General features: G+C 36.9%; 1 protein-coding gene across 1 annotated transcript; it reads left to right on the top strand.

Annotated features, from left to right (window-relative positions):
• Positions 1-3,726: 3,726 nt before the first annotated feature.
• On the top strand, positions 3,727-4,884 carry LOC138168395 (olfactory receptor 4F3/4F16/4F29-like). Its single transcript, XM_069097424.1, has one exon. The coding sequence runs from the start codon at positions 3,946-3,948 to the stop codon at positions 4,882-4,884; it is 939 nt and encodes a 312-aa protein (XP_068953525.1). The 5' UTR covers positions 3,727-3,945.
• The last annotated feature ends 10,756 nt before the right edge of the window (positions 4,885-15,640 follow it).

Genomic DNA, 15,640 nt, shown 5'->3' on the forward strand with positions numbered 1-15,640 from the left:
GCTTTCCTTCAGTTACACCATTCCCTATACTTTCTTGTACCATTATTCTAAATAATCTCATAATCCCGAGGCTAGACTATAACTGTTAGCTTAAAATTGGTATTTTTCCACATCCTTGTATGAACCAACAGTGCAAAATAACAGTAACAACAAAAACAATAATAGCTAACATTTTACATAATGCTTTCCAGTTATAAGACATTTTATGCATGTAAGATGACTCCCATTTCTATTTAGGACAGTTTTATTGATTGAAAATGATAGTCATTTGGGAAACATTGAAAAAACTGTCCCATAGAGATGAAATTTGGAATAAGGATGGTCAAAATGTCCTATTTTCCAGCATTTGGTGAATTTTCTACAACTAGAACTATTTTATAAACCAACTATATATTGCCTGTTTGTGGTGTGACTAGTAGAAATGTGGCTTTTGCTTTTTCGTCACAAGATAGAATTCAGTCATTTCATAAGAGACTCTTCTTTGGAGAAATAGCATTGATCAAGACCACACCTTTCAGTGAGTCTGAGAAGGGTTCTTAGAACTGGATCCAGAAAGGGACTTTAGAGCTAGGTGTAATGTTAATGAAATATAAGATCTCTGCCCATTAATAGGCCTCAAGTGGAGCCCATTAAGGGAAGCTTGCTTTAGGAAGGCTTTCTTATAGGAAGGTTTTCACATCTCTTGCTAATTTCTAATTACGCAGTGGGTCACAAGGGTTTTGATGCACTCTGGCTCTGAAGAAGGGTATATATATACTCTGAGGTGAAGTTTTTCTCTGGGGCTTGCTCATTGGAAGAGTGTTCTTGTGATTTGACCATATGTGACTCTGGGTAGCCATTAAGGAGCCTCCTGGCTTTGAAAAACCCAGATGTTGGTGCTTCTCTGTCTGGTAACTACATATGTATTGCCTTGGTCAGACAGTTGGATCTGTCCAGTTGATCTGTGCTCATTTCTCAGTTAGAAGCCCTATCTGTTGGTCTTTATTTCTCTGCTTATATTTTCTCTGAAGTTCAGGGTGCTGACTTTTCCTCTAAACTAGTGAATATAATTACAAAAAAAGATTATTGACCCCTTAAACAGCTATCTTTCCCAGTGAAGCAGATCTAAGAACCTGTGATAGCAGCCATCCTGGGTATGCCAGTGTGGTTGCTGCTACACTGAGTCACAGAAATACCTCAGAGACTGCCTTGTCATTGGTTGCTGACCTGAACTTAGAGTTCAGAAGAGAGTTATTAATGGGAAGACTCAATTGGAGGAAAAATTTTGCTGCTGAGAACTGATGGAGGAAAACTTTTGCTGCTTAATAGAGATGATAAAAGGGGAAAGGTTCTATCTCTACCTTTCCTTACATTACGTTCTACAACTTGAGAGGTGAAAACCTTTCAGAGCCCAGCCCAGAGAGTTGATCAAGAAAAGCTGTGAAAATCTCAGGCACAGGGGAAGTGCTTCTGGCTAAAAGAGCATTTTACTTTCTCAGAAGCCAGCCAAAGGAGGTGATATGTAATGGCTTTTCATCTCTCAGGCTTATGGTTTCTCTTTTGCTAAAAGAGGCTCACAATATTTCAGTACTTCAGATGATTTATCATCTAGTAGGGAAATGAACTTGAGTATTTTTTTTGTTTATTTTTTTGGAGGGGGAAGGCAGGGCAATTGGGGTTAAGTGATTTGCCCAAGGTCACATGGCTACTTTTGTGTTGTGTCTGAGGCCGGATTTGAACTTATCCTCCTGACTCCAGGGACAGTGCTCTATTCAGTGCATCACCTAGCTGCCCCTGAACCTGAGTATCTTCAATCTGGAGATTTAAGGTACTCAGAATATGAGTGACCCAAGTCACTACAGGACTGCTGTACAATCTTTGCAAAGGCAACAATGTTAAGGCTCAATGGTTCAGAGTTCTGAGTTTCCCTGGCAACATATTCCCTCTTTATGTTCCTTAATGCTGTGGATTTATAAGTGCATCACCACTTTCTCCCACAGATGTTGTACATTGGTGGTATGTGTTTTCAACTTATGGGCAGAATGTAGAGGGAGCTGGGTGGCACAGGGGGTAAAGTGTTCATCCAGGAGTCAGGAGACTTGAGTTCAAATACTGCTTAGGAAACTTACTAGCTGTGTGTCTCTAGGCAAGCTATTTAACTTCTGTTTACCCCAGTTTATTCAACTGAAATAGGGATAATAAGTGTTGTGGTTTCATCGTGTGTTGTAGGGGTTGTCTCAAATGAATTCACAGAGTCAGACTACCTCTAACCTGAATATAGGCATTTATTGAGGATTGATGCCCCTCAGAAACAGGTTTGGTTCCGAGAAGAACCAGCAACTTAGTAAGACAACACAGGCAATTTTATAGTATAATGATGCTGATTACACAACAAAAATTATGAATATTAAAAAAGTAGTAGGGGTTTGTTAAGGAATTAGGTAATAGAGGAGGGGTCCCTTCTATAGTTTAGTGATCAAACATCCTGGTTGTACTGTTTTCTGATTGGCTAGCTATTGTGGTCCTGTCAGGTCAAGATGGATAATTAGGTATTGTAGTCCTGTCTTGGGCTAAATGGATGATGTGATTGTGGTTGAGTACAAGAATACATTTGTTCAAATATGTGAATTGGATCTGGGAGCAGTGGCTAGCTAGGGGCAGTAGCTATATTGAGTTTGGGGGCAGTGGTTCACTAGGGACAGTGACTATATTGAGTCTTGGGGCCTGAAGTGTGATAAAAGTCAGATCATGTCATTAAATCAGGCCATGTCTGCTGTTCAGTGGGGCCCATAAGGAAGTTAGAATGTTGGGGCTGGGGGCTTCAATAGCACTTATCTCCCAGGGTTTTTGTGAGGATAAAATAAGATGATTTTTATAAAAAGTGTCTAGTACGGTGCCTGGTATATTGTTATTGCAATATCATTGCTATTATTAATGCTATGTTATTATTATTATTAATTATTCTTGACTTTTCTGTTTAGTAAATGTTTTTGATTGAGTTAATACTGTCATATGGGCTGATTTGTTAAACAGAAGTACAATAGTTGTGTCTCAGGAGCTACGGTTGTCAGAAGGAATAAGGAATAACGAGTGTTGTCCTTGGTACCCTGAGACTTATAACAACAGAAGGTATGACTACCGTCTCTGGTGACTCACAGCTTGACAGCATGAATGTAGGTTGGACAAGTAAGCCTACTCAGAGAGAAGACAGAGAGAATAAGGGGCTCTAGGGGCCATGCCCACATGCTACACCCATTGTAAAATGTTCATTTGTCCCTTACAATGCCTTAAGACAGATATACAGATAGTATTATCCCAGTTTGACATGTAAGAAAACAGAAACTTGGACAGTTTATGTAAATTACAACACATACGAAGTACAGACTGAAATGGAAACATTCATGTTCTCCTCCCTTTCCTTCCTACATTCTGTTCTGGATCATTGCCCCACGTGTTCCTCTAAATACTTCTGTGTATCAGTCTTACCTCTGTTCTTGCCCAGTTCTCTCAGACAAGAACTAGAGAAATGATATAGGAGGACATACTGTACTTAAAAACAGTGCTCTTTGGCAGCGCCCTCAAGGCTTCATGTAATCATAGCATAAACAGTCACTATTTTGCTGTGAAAAGGTGAGTCAATCCTGGGTTTCTATAATGTTAAATGGTTATGCATCACACAGAGTAGATTTTTAATAAATATTTGTTTTTTTTGGGGGGGGTAGGGCAATTGGGGTTAAGTGACTTGCCCAAAGTCACAAGCTAGTAAGTGTGTCAAGTGTCTGAGGCTGAATTTGAACTCAGGTTCTCCTAACTCCAGGGCTGGTGCTCTATATACTGCACCACTTAGCCTCCCCGAATAAATATTTGTTGAATTGAAATCTGAAAGATTAATATTATTCCCAGTAATTTGGATTCTCTCTTTATTCTCTTCCTAAAGGTGGCCACAGAGGCAGTGCTGCTAAGACAATGAGCAGAGTCAATCATACTGTGGTGTCTGAGTTTGTGTTCCTGGGACTCTCCAATTCTTGGTATATCCAGCTTTTCCTCTTTGTTTTCTCCTCTGTATTCTATGTAGCGAGCATGCTGGGAAACTCCCTTATTGTGCTCACAGTGACTTCTGACCCTCACTTACACTCTCCCATGTACTTCTTGTTGGCCAACCTCTCATTCATTGACTTGGGAGTTTCCTCAGTTACTTCCCCCAAGATGATATGTGATCTTTTCAAAAAGCACAAAGTCATTTCATTCTCTGGCTGCATCACCCAGATGTTCTTTATTCACTTGATTGGTGGTGTTGAGATGGTGCTGCTTATAGCCATGGCCTTTGACAGATATGTAGCTATATGTAAACCTCTCCATTATCTGACTATTATGAGTCCAAGAATGTGCACTGTGTTCCTGGTAACTGCTTGGACCATTGGCTTCATCCACTCAGTGGTCCAACTGGCTTTTGTTGTTAATCTGCCATTTTGTGGCCCTAATGAATTAGACAGCTTTTATTGTGACCTCCCTCGGTTCATCAAACTTGCTTGCATAGACACATATAGACTGGAATTCATGGTCACTGCCAATAGTGGCTTCATATCCTTGGGATCTTTCTTCATCTTGGTCATCTCCTACATTTTTATCCTGGTCACTGTGCAGAAGCATTCTTCAGGTGGTTCTTCCAAGGCCCTCTCCACTCTGTCAGCTCACATCACTGTGGTGGTTTTGTTTTTTGGTCCATTGATCTTTGTTTATACATGGCCACACCCCACATCACATTTGGATAAGTTTCTTGCCATTTTTGATGCAGTTCTTACTCCTTTTATGAATCCAGTCATCTACACATTCAGGAACAAAGAAATGAAGGTGGCAATGAGGAGATTGTGCAGCCAGATTGGCAATTTTAGAAAAATCTCTTAAATGACTTTGTAACATGAAATTTTCTCATCAGAAGCAACAAAAAGTCTCATTGAAGAACTTATTTGCAGAGGGAGATCATGAGCTAGTATTTTGACAGGCGGAGTTTGAGGTCCTAGAGAAACTTCCAAATGGTAATACTCAGTGCTCGGCAAGAAACATAGGTATGAAGCTGGGAGAAATACTGATACTGGAGATGTAAGTTTAGAAGTTGTCTAAATATAGATCACAGTCAAAACCCTGGAGGTTTATGAGACTGAGGAGAGCAAATACAGTACAGTTAAGAAGGATAAAAAGTTAATGCTAGAAACAGAAAAAAAGACAGGGAGACAAGCAAATGTTTTATTGATTAAGACAGTTTGAAGAGAGTGCTGTTGATTATCAATTTCAAGTACTGAAGATGAGGAGAGCCTTATGGGTAATTGTTAACCTCTTCTTATCAGCTTCGGTACATTATCCTTTCTTGTTCCAGAATTATTTATGTTTGCTATTTGTCTAAAAAGTAAACTTGACTCCCTTTTCCTTTTTTGTTTCCATTAAGAAGTATGTAAATCTATTTTTGATAATTAAAGTATAACTACCATGAGTATTGCATATTTGATATTTAAAAAGATCTTATTACTGGTTTTGGACTTCTTATAAAAAGCCAGTTTCTTATAAAAGCCTGTTTGTCTAATTTTGAGTTTGCCAAGTTTTTGACCTCTCTTAGTGTTCTCCTATGTTTACTATCTATCTAAAACAACCCATATATAGATATCTATATGTCTCTCTTTTTCTCTAAATGTATATATATGTATATTGTTACATTTGAAAATTAAGGTAAACCAAATCATTAAAGTTCTGAGAATGTTCATTTTATTGGTGAATTTTTTCCCAGGCTCCTTGATCATTTCTAAGCCTCATTGCTCTCATTTGGTGGCCTGTAATGTACTTCTATTACATTTTTATCATATAAGGATCCAACTTGTTGCAGAGAGTCTTCTCATATTCCTATTATCCATCTATTCAACTATGGTCTTTCTATATTGTTTGTAGTCTGGATGTATCACACTCAACTTGTTAACTCTTCAAGCAAATCTTTGAGCTGTCAATTATAACGAGATTCCCAACCGTTGTCAAGATTCCCCTCATTCCCAGCTAATTATTTAGACTTAGATTATTTGGAAATGTCCTTAAAGATCAATTTGCCCTATTCCTAAGACAATACTTGAACACCTCCATACCATTTCAGAGTATACTTGAATATTTCCATGATTAAGGAACTTACCACCCCCTTATAGCCCATACTTTTGGATAGTTCTAATCTTTGGATATAAGGAAATTTTTCTTTATACCATGCTGAAATCTATCTTGCTTTAACTTATACTCAATTTACCCTTTTTAAAAATCTTTTACACCAATATAGAACAAACATAATCACTAACTTAATTGTGCTTAAAACATTGTAAGAGAGCTCTTTGTGTGCCCTACTCTTTTCTACACACAGCACAGTGTCTGTAAAATAGTAGGCACTTAATAAGTGTTTATTTATTGATCAAATGACATGATCCACACCTAGAACATATCGGCACTACTTTAACATTCTCTTTCCCTCCTCTGAACACTTTATGGTTTGTCAACATGCTTCTTAAAGTTTAGTATATAGCACTGGGCAAAATTCTCTAGACAAGGTCTGAAAAGTACAGAGTATGCTGAAGCCAATATGTCCACTGATTAATGGCCCATTCCTCTGGTTTGGGAATCAGACAACTTGGGTTCATATCTTGCCCCTGTGTGACCTTAGGCAAGTAATCTAACCTCACTTGGTTTCAGTGATGAGGACCTACCTCCCATGGTTTTTGTGAGGATCAAATGAAATAATATTTGTAAAAAGTACATAATAAAGTGACTAGCACAAAATAGGAATTATATAACTACTTATTCCCTTTTTCTTCTCTTTCCTTTCCCCATCTAAGGAAACTGATTATTAATAATAAATAAAAGATTATTCTCTGGAAATATAATAAATATATTATCTGGAAACCTGATATGTAAAATATGTGAAATAAAGTATTTAGAGTCCAATAATCAGTTGTACTCAGGCAATATGGAAGAGACCTGGCTTAATAGAAGTTTATCTGGAAAAAATATCTTGGAGGTCTCAATTAAATGGAAGTCCCATATGACACAAGAAAATGAGGTAGTTCCTACAAAAGCTAATACATACAGAATCATAGATTTCAGGGTGGTAAGGGCCTTAGAATCTCACAAGAACCATGGGAAGTAGGTGCTATTCTTATCCACATTTTATAACTGAAGAAACTGAAGCAAACAGAAATTCAGGGACTTGCTCAAAATTGAACAGTTAGTAAGTGTTTGAGGATGGATTTGAATTTGTCTTCTTGAATCTTGGCCCAACAGTCTATCCACTGTGCCATTAGCTGCCTTAGATGCTTCCTGTTATTCTTCCTCATTGGGATTATTAATAATTATACAATAATAATTTCATTTCAAAAAGTTTTTTTTCTCTCTTTTCCTCCATTCCTTTTTTTGAATTCATGGCCATAGTCTCATGATTGCATTTTCTCTGAATTTTTTGAAATTGCCTTTTGTAGAGTCTAGGGTACATATTTGAATATGTCTAGCTTTATTCCCTTCTCTGAACTGGAAAGAAGGAGGAAGAGTTAAATCCTTCTAGGTCACACATTTTTCCTCTCACTGGGAAAGCTATAAGGATGTGCATTTCTCTTTGGTCACGGCCTTCACCCTTTCCCCTTCCTCCACTGTTTTGAGTCAGAGACTGGATTGAGGATTTCACAATATGATTAACCACTTCCAGCTACAGTTTCTCTACTGGATTAAGCATATATATCTAAAAGACAAAGATTTAATCACAACAGCTCAGAGTTCCCAGTTAGGAGAATATCTAATGTTTGAATAAAGCTTTTGATCTCTGACCTATTTAAACTTTGTGTATTTTTAAGGTAGACATAGATTTCAACTATTTCCCCCTTTCTGGCATGGTAAAATATATTCAGATGTATAATACTGTACACATTAATCATTAGTTTTATGTAAAGAAAAAGTTCTTTCAAAGATACAAGTTAAATCAAAAGGCAAAGCAAACAAGAGAAAAATACTTAGGAGTGAAATTCTCATTGTTCATATGCAGTGATAAAACTGAATGGGAAAGGCGAGTAATATACACCTCGCATTTCAGCATCCTCTTGGGGTAGGGGAATACAATTCAACCACTGTTCTCCCCATTGTTTCTTTTAATAGCTATAGCAGCAAGCAGTGGAAACTCTAGCTCCATTGACACCCTTTGTCAGGTTCAAAGTATATGCCATCATGATGTTGTCTGAGTGGCTGCTTTTCTTGAAACTCCATCATAGACAGACTCTTCCCCCTAACTTTGGCTATTGTGTAACTCTCTCTAGGCAGAATATGTATTCCTCTTTGAAAACTCTCATGTACAGCCAAAGTCCACCTTGTGGCTCATAGGTCATGATAGTCTAGTCTACTTCAGGGATTGGAAAGAACATTGTACTTCTGAATCACATATCTCATGATTCCCTCAGTCCTCAGACTCCTGTTATACTATTATCCAATCCAATTCAGCAAGAATTTATTTATCTATTTATTTTTTGTCTTTTTGGAGGGGGGAAGGCAGGGAAATTGTGGTTAAGTGACTTGCCCAAGATCACACAGCTAGTAAGGGTTAAATGTCTGAGGCTGGATTGAAACTCAGGTCCTCCTGACTCCAGGGCTAGTGCTCTATTCACTATGCTACCTAGTTGCCCCATCAGCAAGCATTTATTAAAAGCCTATCATGTGTCTGGGACATACTAGGTGCTTAATTAAATGCTTGTTGAATGTGTTGGGTGTAAGAGATACAAAAACTGTATAAGAAAAAATAAAAAATAATTCTTGCCTTCAAGGGAGAGTGCATAATACAAATAAAAAAATAAGGCTTGCCTTCAAGGGGAAAACTCCAGGGAGATATAAAATGTAAATATTTAAGTGATATAGTAAATATCAATGATAATTTGAGGAGGAGAGAGAAAACACTAATAAATAAAGAAATCAGTATGGGTTTCCTTTGAGATATTACATGAACTGAGCCTTGAAAGAAATTATGGATTCAGAGTCAGTTAATAAATATTTATTAAACACCTCCTATGTGCCAGTAAGCAAAAGACAGTCCCTGCTCTGTAGGAAGTCCCAAAGTAAGGAGGAAAACAATATGCAGACAGTTATGTACCAACATAATATTTACAGGATAAATTAGAGATGATCAACAGAAAGAAGGCACTAGAATTGAGGGGAATGAGAAAGTCTTCCGGAATAAGGTTAGATTTTAGCTGGGACTTAAAGAAATTCAGGGAAACCAGGAGGTGGTGATGAGAAGAATATTTCAGGCATGGGGCATAGTCAGTGAAAATTCACAGAGTTGGTAGATTGTGTCTTATATGAGAAACAAAAAGGAAGTCTATGTCATTAGATCATGGAGTAGGTGGAGGTGGAGGGTTTAAGTGTAAGGAAGCTTGAAAGATGAGGGGACCAGGTTATGAAGGACCTTGAATACTAAATAGATAATTTTATATTTGTTTCTATTGGTTATAGGGAAACACTGGAGTTTACTGAATAGGGGTGGTGGTGGCTAACATTGTCATACCTGAATTTTAGGAAGATCACTTTGATACTTAAATGGAGGATAGTCTGAAATAGGGAGAGACTTTTGGCAGGCAGATCAATGAGCAGACAATTATAATAGTCCAAGAATGAGCTGATGAAGGCCTGGAGCAGGGCAGCAGCAGTATCAGGGAGGAAAAGGGGGTATATTCAAGAGATATTATAAGGATCCAATTGACAGGCCCTGGCAACAGGTTGGATATGGTGGGGTGAGAGTGAGGAGTCAAAGATGATACCTAAGTTGAGAGCTTGGAGGAATGGGAGGATGGTGGTAACTTCAACAGTAAAAGGAAGAAAAGGAAGAGGGAGTATTTGGGAGGAAAGATGTGGACATGAGATACTTCATCCCATAAATGTAGACAGACATTCAAGGCACAACAAGTAGGCCATTTTGGTTGGAATACAATGTATCTGAAGAGGTGCAATGTTCAACAATCCTGGAAGTTAGTTGTGAAAGACTAAGTGCAAAGCTTTGTAATTTATCCCAGAGGCAAGAGGGAACCACTAAAATTTCTTGAGCAGAGGAATGATGTTATAAATGTTCAAACAACATAGTTTCTTTGTCCTAAGAGTTCTATCACTCCCACAATGCCAATCAGTCCTTTAATGTTGGTCACAATTTAGTTCAGAATAGCAGTTCATCTCATTATTTCCTTTCTTTTGTGAGAAATGTTTTCATTTTACTCAGTAGTGCAAGTAAAAAAATATAACAAATGTTACGTTTGAGTAAAATAGTACTTCTGGTATGTTATAAGTGTCCACTATCTTCACTAAATGTTACCCTTGCCTTTTGTAAATCTACATCATAATATTGGCCTTGATTCCCACTTGACATTTGTATGTAATATTGAGACAAAATCAAAGAAATCATATGACTTGATTTCTCTTTTTCTTGAGTCATCTGAATTTATTATGCTATCATACATGGTCCAATCTTCAAAGAGCTTTACTTTTGTAGGATCATAGATTTAAAGGTGGAGGGATCCTTAAATGAGTATCTAGTCCAACTCTTTTATTTTATAGATAAGGAAACTGAGGCTCTGAGAGGTCAAGTGATTTGCCAGTGGTCACATGGGGAGTAAGTGATAGAGCAGGAACTGACCTGTGATCTTCAAATTCATATTACTGTAGTTAAGGAGGGAGAAGATACAACCATTAAAAATAAAACAACAATGTAAATATTAAATGAAATTATATGTCAAAATATAAGAAATGTTACAAGGCAGTGTGTGATTACATGCCAAGTGAGTAGTACAGATAGTCAGTAGAATGATTTCAGTGGAGAGAGAGATCACAAATCAAGGAAGTCTTTGTGGAGTCTTGAAGCATGGACAGAATGTGTATAGACAGGGTTGAAGGAATAGGAGACCGTGAGCAAAGGTAGAGAGGTTGGAATATGAGGATTAAATTTGGGGAAGTGGGAGGATAGTACAGGTTGGCCAGAATATGAATGGGAGCTGTAGGGTATACAACTGGGAAGGCATGTTGGTATAAAATTGTGATTGGGCCTTGCCTGCCATACTAAGGAGTGTGGATTTTATTTGCCATATTGAGGAGATGGATAACATAAACAGAGCCATACCTCAGGGAGATTAATCAAACTGCAGTGTAAGGACACATAATCTAGAAACTGATTGCAATAGTGGAAGGAAAATAAGGGGAGAAGAAATAAGATCTTAAACTCTGTAGTAGTGGGAATAGAGGGGTAAGGACAAAATATGAAAGACACTGCAGAGTTGAAATAAATAGAACTTGGTGGTTGCTTTTATTTTGGGGTTAATGAACTGGAAAACATGAAATATTAATCTAACTTTGAGTCTGTATGATGGTGTAAAGAGTATTAATATTAGAAATGTCAAATTCAGAATAAGGAGCAAATTTTGGAGGAAAGATATTGCTCTTGATTTTAATATGGGATCAAGAATAGAGAAAGTAGAAAGTGTGAGTTTTCCAGAGTTGGGGATTGGGATGGTGAATATATCAAAAGAAACATGGGAACAAAGTATTCTATGGTGTCAAGTCAAGGATCACTGAAATGGTTAATCAAAAGCTTCAAACTGTTAAATTACACAAAAAAAACAAAAGGAGGCATCATTCAGAGAGCAAAGCTCTGGCTTTTCTTTCCATTGGAAGCATTTAGGTCAAGGGCAAACCCTATTGCTGCACTGAATGACCCCAAGAGTTGTTTTTATTAATTTGTTTGTCATCTCAGACAGACATCTCCATTGGAATGCCAGAGACTTAATATAGGTTTGTGCTGTTCAACTTTAAAAAAAAATCAATGACTTGGAAGAAGGTATTTGTCAAATCACCCAAAACTGGGAGAGACATCTAATATATTAGTTGATACAACTAGGAACTAAAAAGTTCTTGAAAGCCTAAAGGATTGGACCTCATCTAATAAGAAGAAATTTAATGGGAATAAATGCAATATCCTAGGAATCTGTTCAAGAATCAACTTCATAAAACAGTCTATATAAAAAAGATCTTATGGTCCCAGTGGACTTGAGGCTCAACATAAATCAATAGCCAGAAGAAGCTAAGGTTATTCATGGTTGCATAGTGACCAGAAAGCAGGGTACGCTAGTCTTATATTCCACATTGGTCAGATCACATTTACAGCACTCTGTTCAATTCTGAATGCCACACTAAAGAGGAGATGTTGAAAAAGTAGAGAGTCTATATAAGGGCAACTAAGAAATTGGGAAGACGAGAGACTATGTCATATTAAGCCTGGTTAAAAGACTCTGGGAGGATTAACTTGTAGGAGATAAGAATTACAGTGAACAGGATAGCTATCTCCAAGCATTTGAAGGGTTATCATATAGAATAAAATTTTTCTGCTTGTCCTCAGAGAATAGAACTGGGAGGAATGGCTTATAGAGAGTTAAACCTAGGTTCAATGCAAGGCAAAACTTCTTAATGATTATAACTTCTCAGAAGTTGAATAAGCTGCCTCAGAAGATAATAGTTCACATTTTGGAGTTTCCAAACTTTTTCTGGATAACTACTTGCTAGTGTTATCATACAAAGGAGTCTCTTTTAAGTATAAGCTGAATGAGTTGGTCTCAAGGTTTTTCCAACTCTGAGGGGCAAGAATGCTTAATGTTTTCATTTCTTTTCAGCTGATATTTGCTTTCATGACTTTTTGACAATTAGATATATTGAGTTCTTATTTCTGATAATCATTAAGCATTATGGAAAGCAAATAAGGAATAGATCAAGTTAGCCTGGAGAAGCTACAATATAAGGCACCTTCTGCATTCTAGGTTAAGGCAGTTTACACATACTGTTTTGTTGATTATTGTGCATGTTACAGTGACAACAAAATTTCATTCATTGGGAAGATTTCACAATAGAGACTGTTTGGAGAGGATCAATTTGACTTTGTCAAATTGTGAAGTATGCTTCACAAAAATTCTACTTCGATACTTCATTGTGGCATGGAGGTAACCTAGATTTTTTTTTTAAATTTCTTTTAAGCAATCGGGGTTAAGTAACTTGCTCAAGGTTACACGGCCAGTTATTATTTCTGGGTGTGGTGCATGAGTACCTGAGTCCAGATTTGATCCAGGTCATCCCGACACTGGAGCCGGTGCTCTTACTCGCTGAGCCACCTGGCCACCCCTAAGCAATTGGGGTTAAGTAACTTGCTCAAGGTTACACAGCCAGGTGTTTCTGGGTGGGTGGTAAGTGTCTGAGCCCGGGATTCGATCTCCAAGTCTTCTCAACACTGGAGCCGGTGCTCTTACTCGCTGGGCTACCTGGCTGCCCTGTAACCTAGATTTTTAAAAAGATTAGAAAGATTTTGAAAAGTATTTAGCAATAGATAGTGTATCTGTTATCTGGGAGTTATATTAAATGAAGGAAGGCCAATTTCCAATATGGTGGTCATCTGATTGTGATAACCACCCTGCCCCCAAATTCATGATGTTACTGTTTTGAGACTTGGGAGTCAAAGAGATTGTGATTGGTATTAGTGAAGGAAGTACTTACATCCACAAAATTGTCGATGTTTTATGACGTTGAATCACATTTTCAAGATACTCTTAGTCTAATGAAGACAAAAAAATATAGTAACAATAATAATGAAAGAAGTGACTTTAGAACTTTTGAAGATATATGGAAATTCTTTGGAAGATTATGTCAATATTTGGTGGTAAATGCAGCAGAAAATTTGAATAATATATTACTTAGTGAGAATCAACAACAAAAATAGAAACATGTGGAAAGAAATACAGAAAAGTAAAGGATACCTGAATTCTAGATTCTTTTAATCAGCAGTTGAAAGAAAAAGTTAAAATGTTAAGGTGATACAAGAAGCTAAATCAGTGCAAAGAACAAAACAAACAGATCAACATTAATCAAAGACTTTAATATAGAGATTTGAAAAGTAAAGAAATCAGGTACAATTCCCAAAAAAGGAAAATGTGAAAAATTTCTGGTCATTTATCTTTGTCATAAGAAGTTCAGCACAAGGGGGAGGCTAGGTGGCACAGCGAATAGACCACCACCCTGGAGTCAGGAGGACCTGAGTTCCAATCTGGCCTCAGACACTTAATACAAAGCTACCTGTGTGACCTTGGGCCAGTCACTTAACCCCAATTGCCCTACCTTCCCCCCTCCAAAAGGGGGAAAAAAGTTCAACCCAATAAAAATGCCAGTGGGATCACATGAGAAGCAGAAAGATTATGCACAATTAATGTAGGAAGGGACAAAATAGTTATGTCAAGAGAAGTACCTGAAATTTTTGTAAAATGGCAGGGCCAAATAAAATTCATATCTATTGGTTCTGATGCTTCACAGTGGTTCATGAATTGTTCAAAACATTTTAGAATGTATAGGTTCTTTTCTTTTTTTCCTGATCACCTTGGGAAGAAGACCTAATAGTCACATTGCTGTGTCAAAGAAGATACACTTTAAGAGCTTTATAACTTTGTGCATAATTGTAGTTTGTTCTCCAAAATGGCTGGATCAGTTCACAGTTCCATCACTGATGTATTAGTGTTCCAATTTTTCCACATCCCCCCCACCATTTCTCATTTTCCCCTTCTATCATTTTAGCTAATCTGATAGTTGTGAGATGGTATCTCAAAGTCATTTTAATTTAATTATCAATAATGATTTAAAGAATTTTTTCATATGACTATATATAGTTTTGATTTCTTCATAAATAATTGCCCATTGATACCCTTTGACCATTTATCAATTGGGGAATGACTCATATTTGACAAAGCTCTGTATATATTTTAGGTATGAAAACTTTGCCTGAGAAACTGTCTATAAAATCCCCTCCCCCAATTTTCTGTTTTCCCTCTAATCTTGGCTATATTGTTTTTTTATTTGTACAAACCCTTTTTATTTTAATGTAATTAAAATTATCCATTTTACATCTCACAATGTTATCTGTTGTTTATTCATAAATTCTTCTCTGAACCATAAGTCTCATAGGTAATATGTTCCATGATATTTTAATTTTCTTATGATATCTCCCTTTATATCTAGGTCATAGATCCATTTTGACCTTAACTTGGTATATGGTATAAGATATTTGTCTAGACCCAATTTCTGCCAGACTCCCTTTTAGTTTTCCCAATAATTTTTAAACCAAATATTGAACTTTTATCCCTGATGCTTAAATCTTTACATTTGTCAAGAACAAGGTTACTGTAATCATCTACTACTGTGTATTTTATGTCTACCCTGCTCCACCAAGCCACCTTTCTATTTCTTAGCCACTACCTAGCAGTTTTGATAATTACTGCCTAAGGTCTGGAACTACTAATCCTCCTTTCTTTATATTTTTTCACTTTCTTTTGATATTCTTGGCCTTTCGTTCTTCTACATTAATTTTGTTTATCTTTTTCTAGCTAAATGTATTTTTTTGGTAACTTGAGATGGCATTAAATAAGTAGATTAGTTTAGGTAGAATTGTCATTTTTTATATCTGCTCTGCCCACCCATGAGCAATTAATATTTCTCCAGTTATTTAAATGTGATTCTGTTTCTATAAAAAGTGTCTTATAATTACGTTCATGTAGTTCCTTGGTTTGTCTTGGCAGGCATATTCTTTGGTATTTTATAC

This window comes from Petaurus breviceps, unplaced genomic scaffold (genome assembly GCF_028583685.1).
Source record: "Petaurus breviceps papuanus isolate PSGF00001 unplaced genomic scaffold, PetGlider_PUasm1.0 37, whole genome shotgun sequence".
Taxonomy (NCBI): domain Eukaryota; kingdom Metazoa; phylum Chordata; class Mammalia; order Diprotodontia; family Petauridae; genus Petaurus; species Petaurus breviceps.

What these genes read in the sequence shown, in the direction of transcription:
- LOC138168395 (XM_069097424.1), top strand. Translation starts at nt 3,946, where the DNA reads ATGAGCAGAGTCAATCATACTGTGGTGTCTGAGTTTGTGTTCCTGGGA.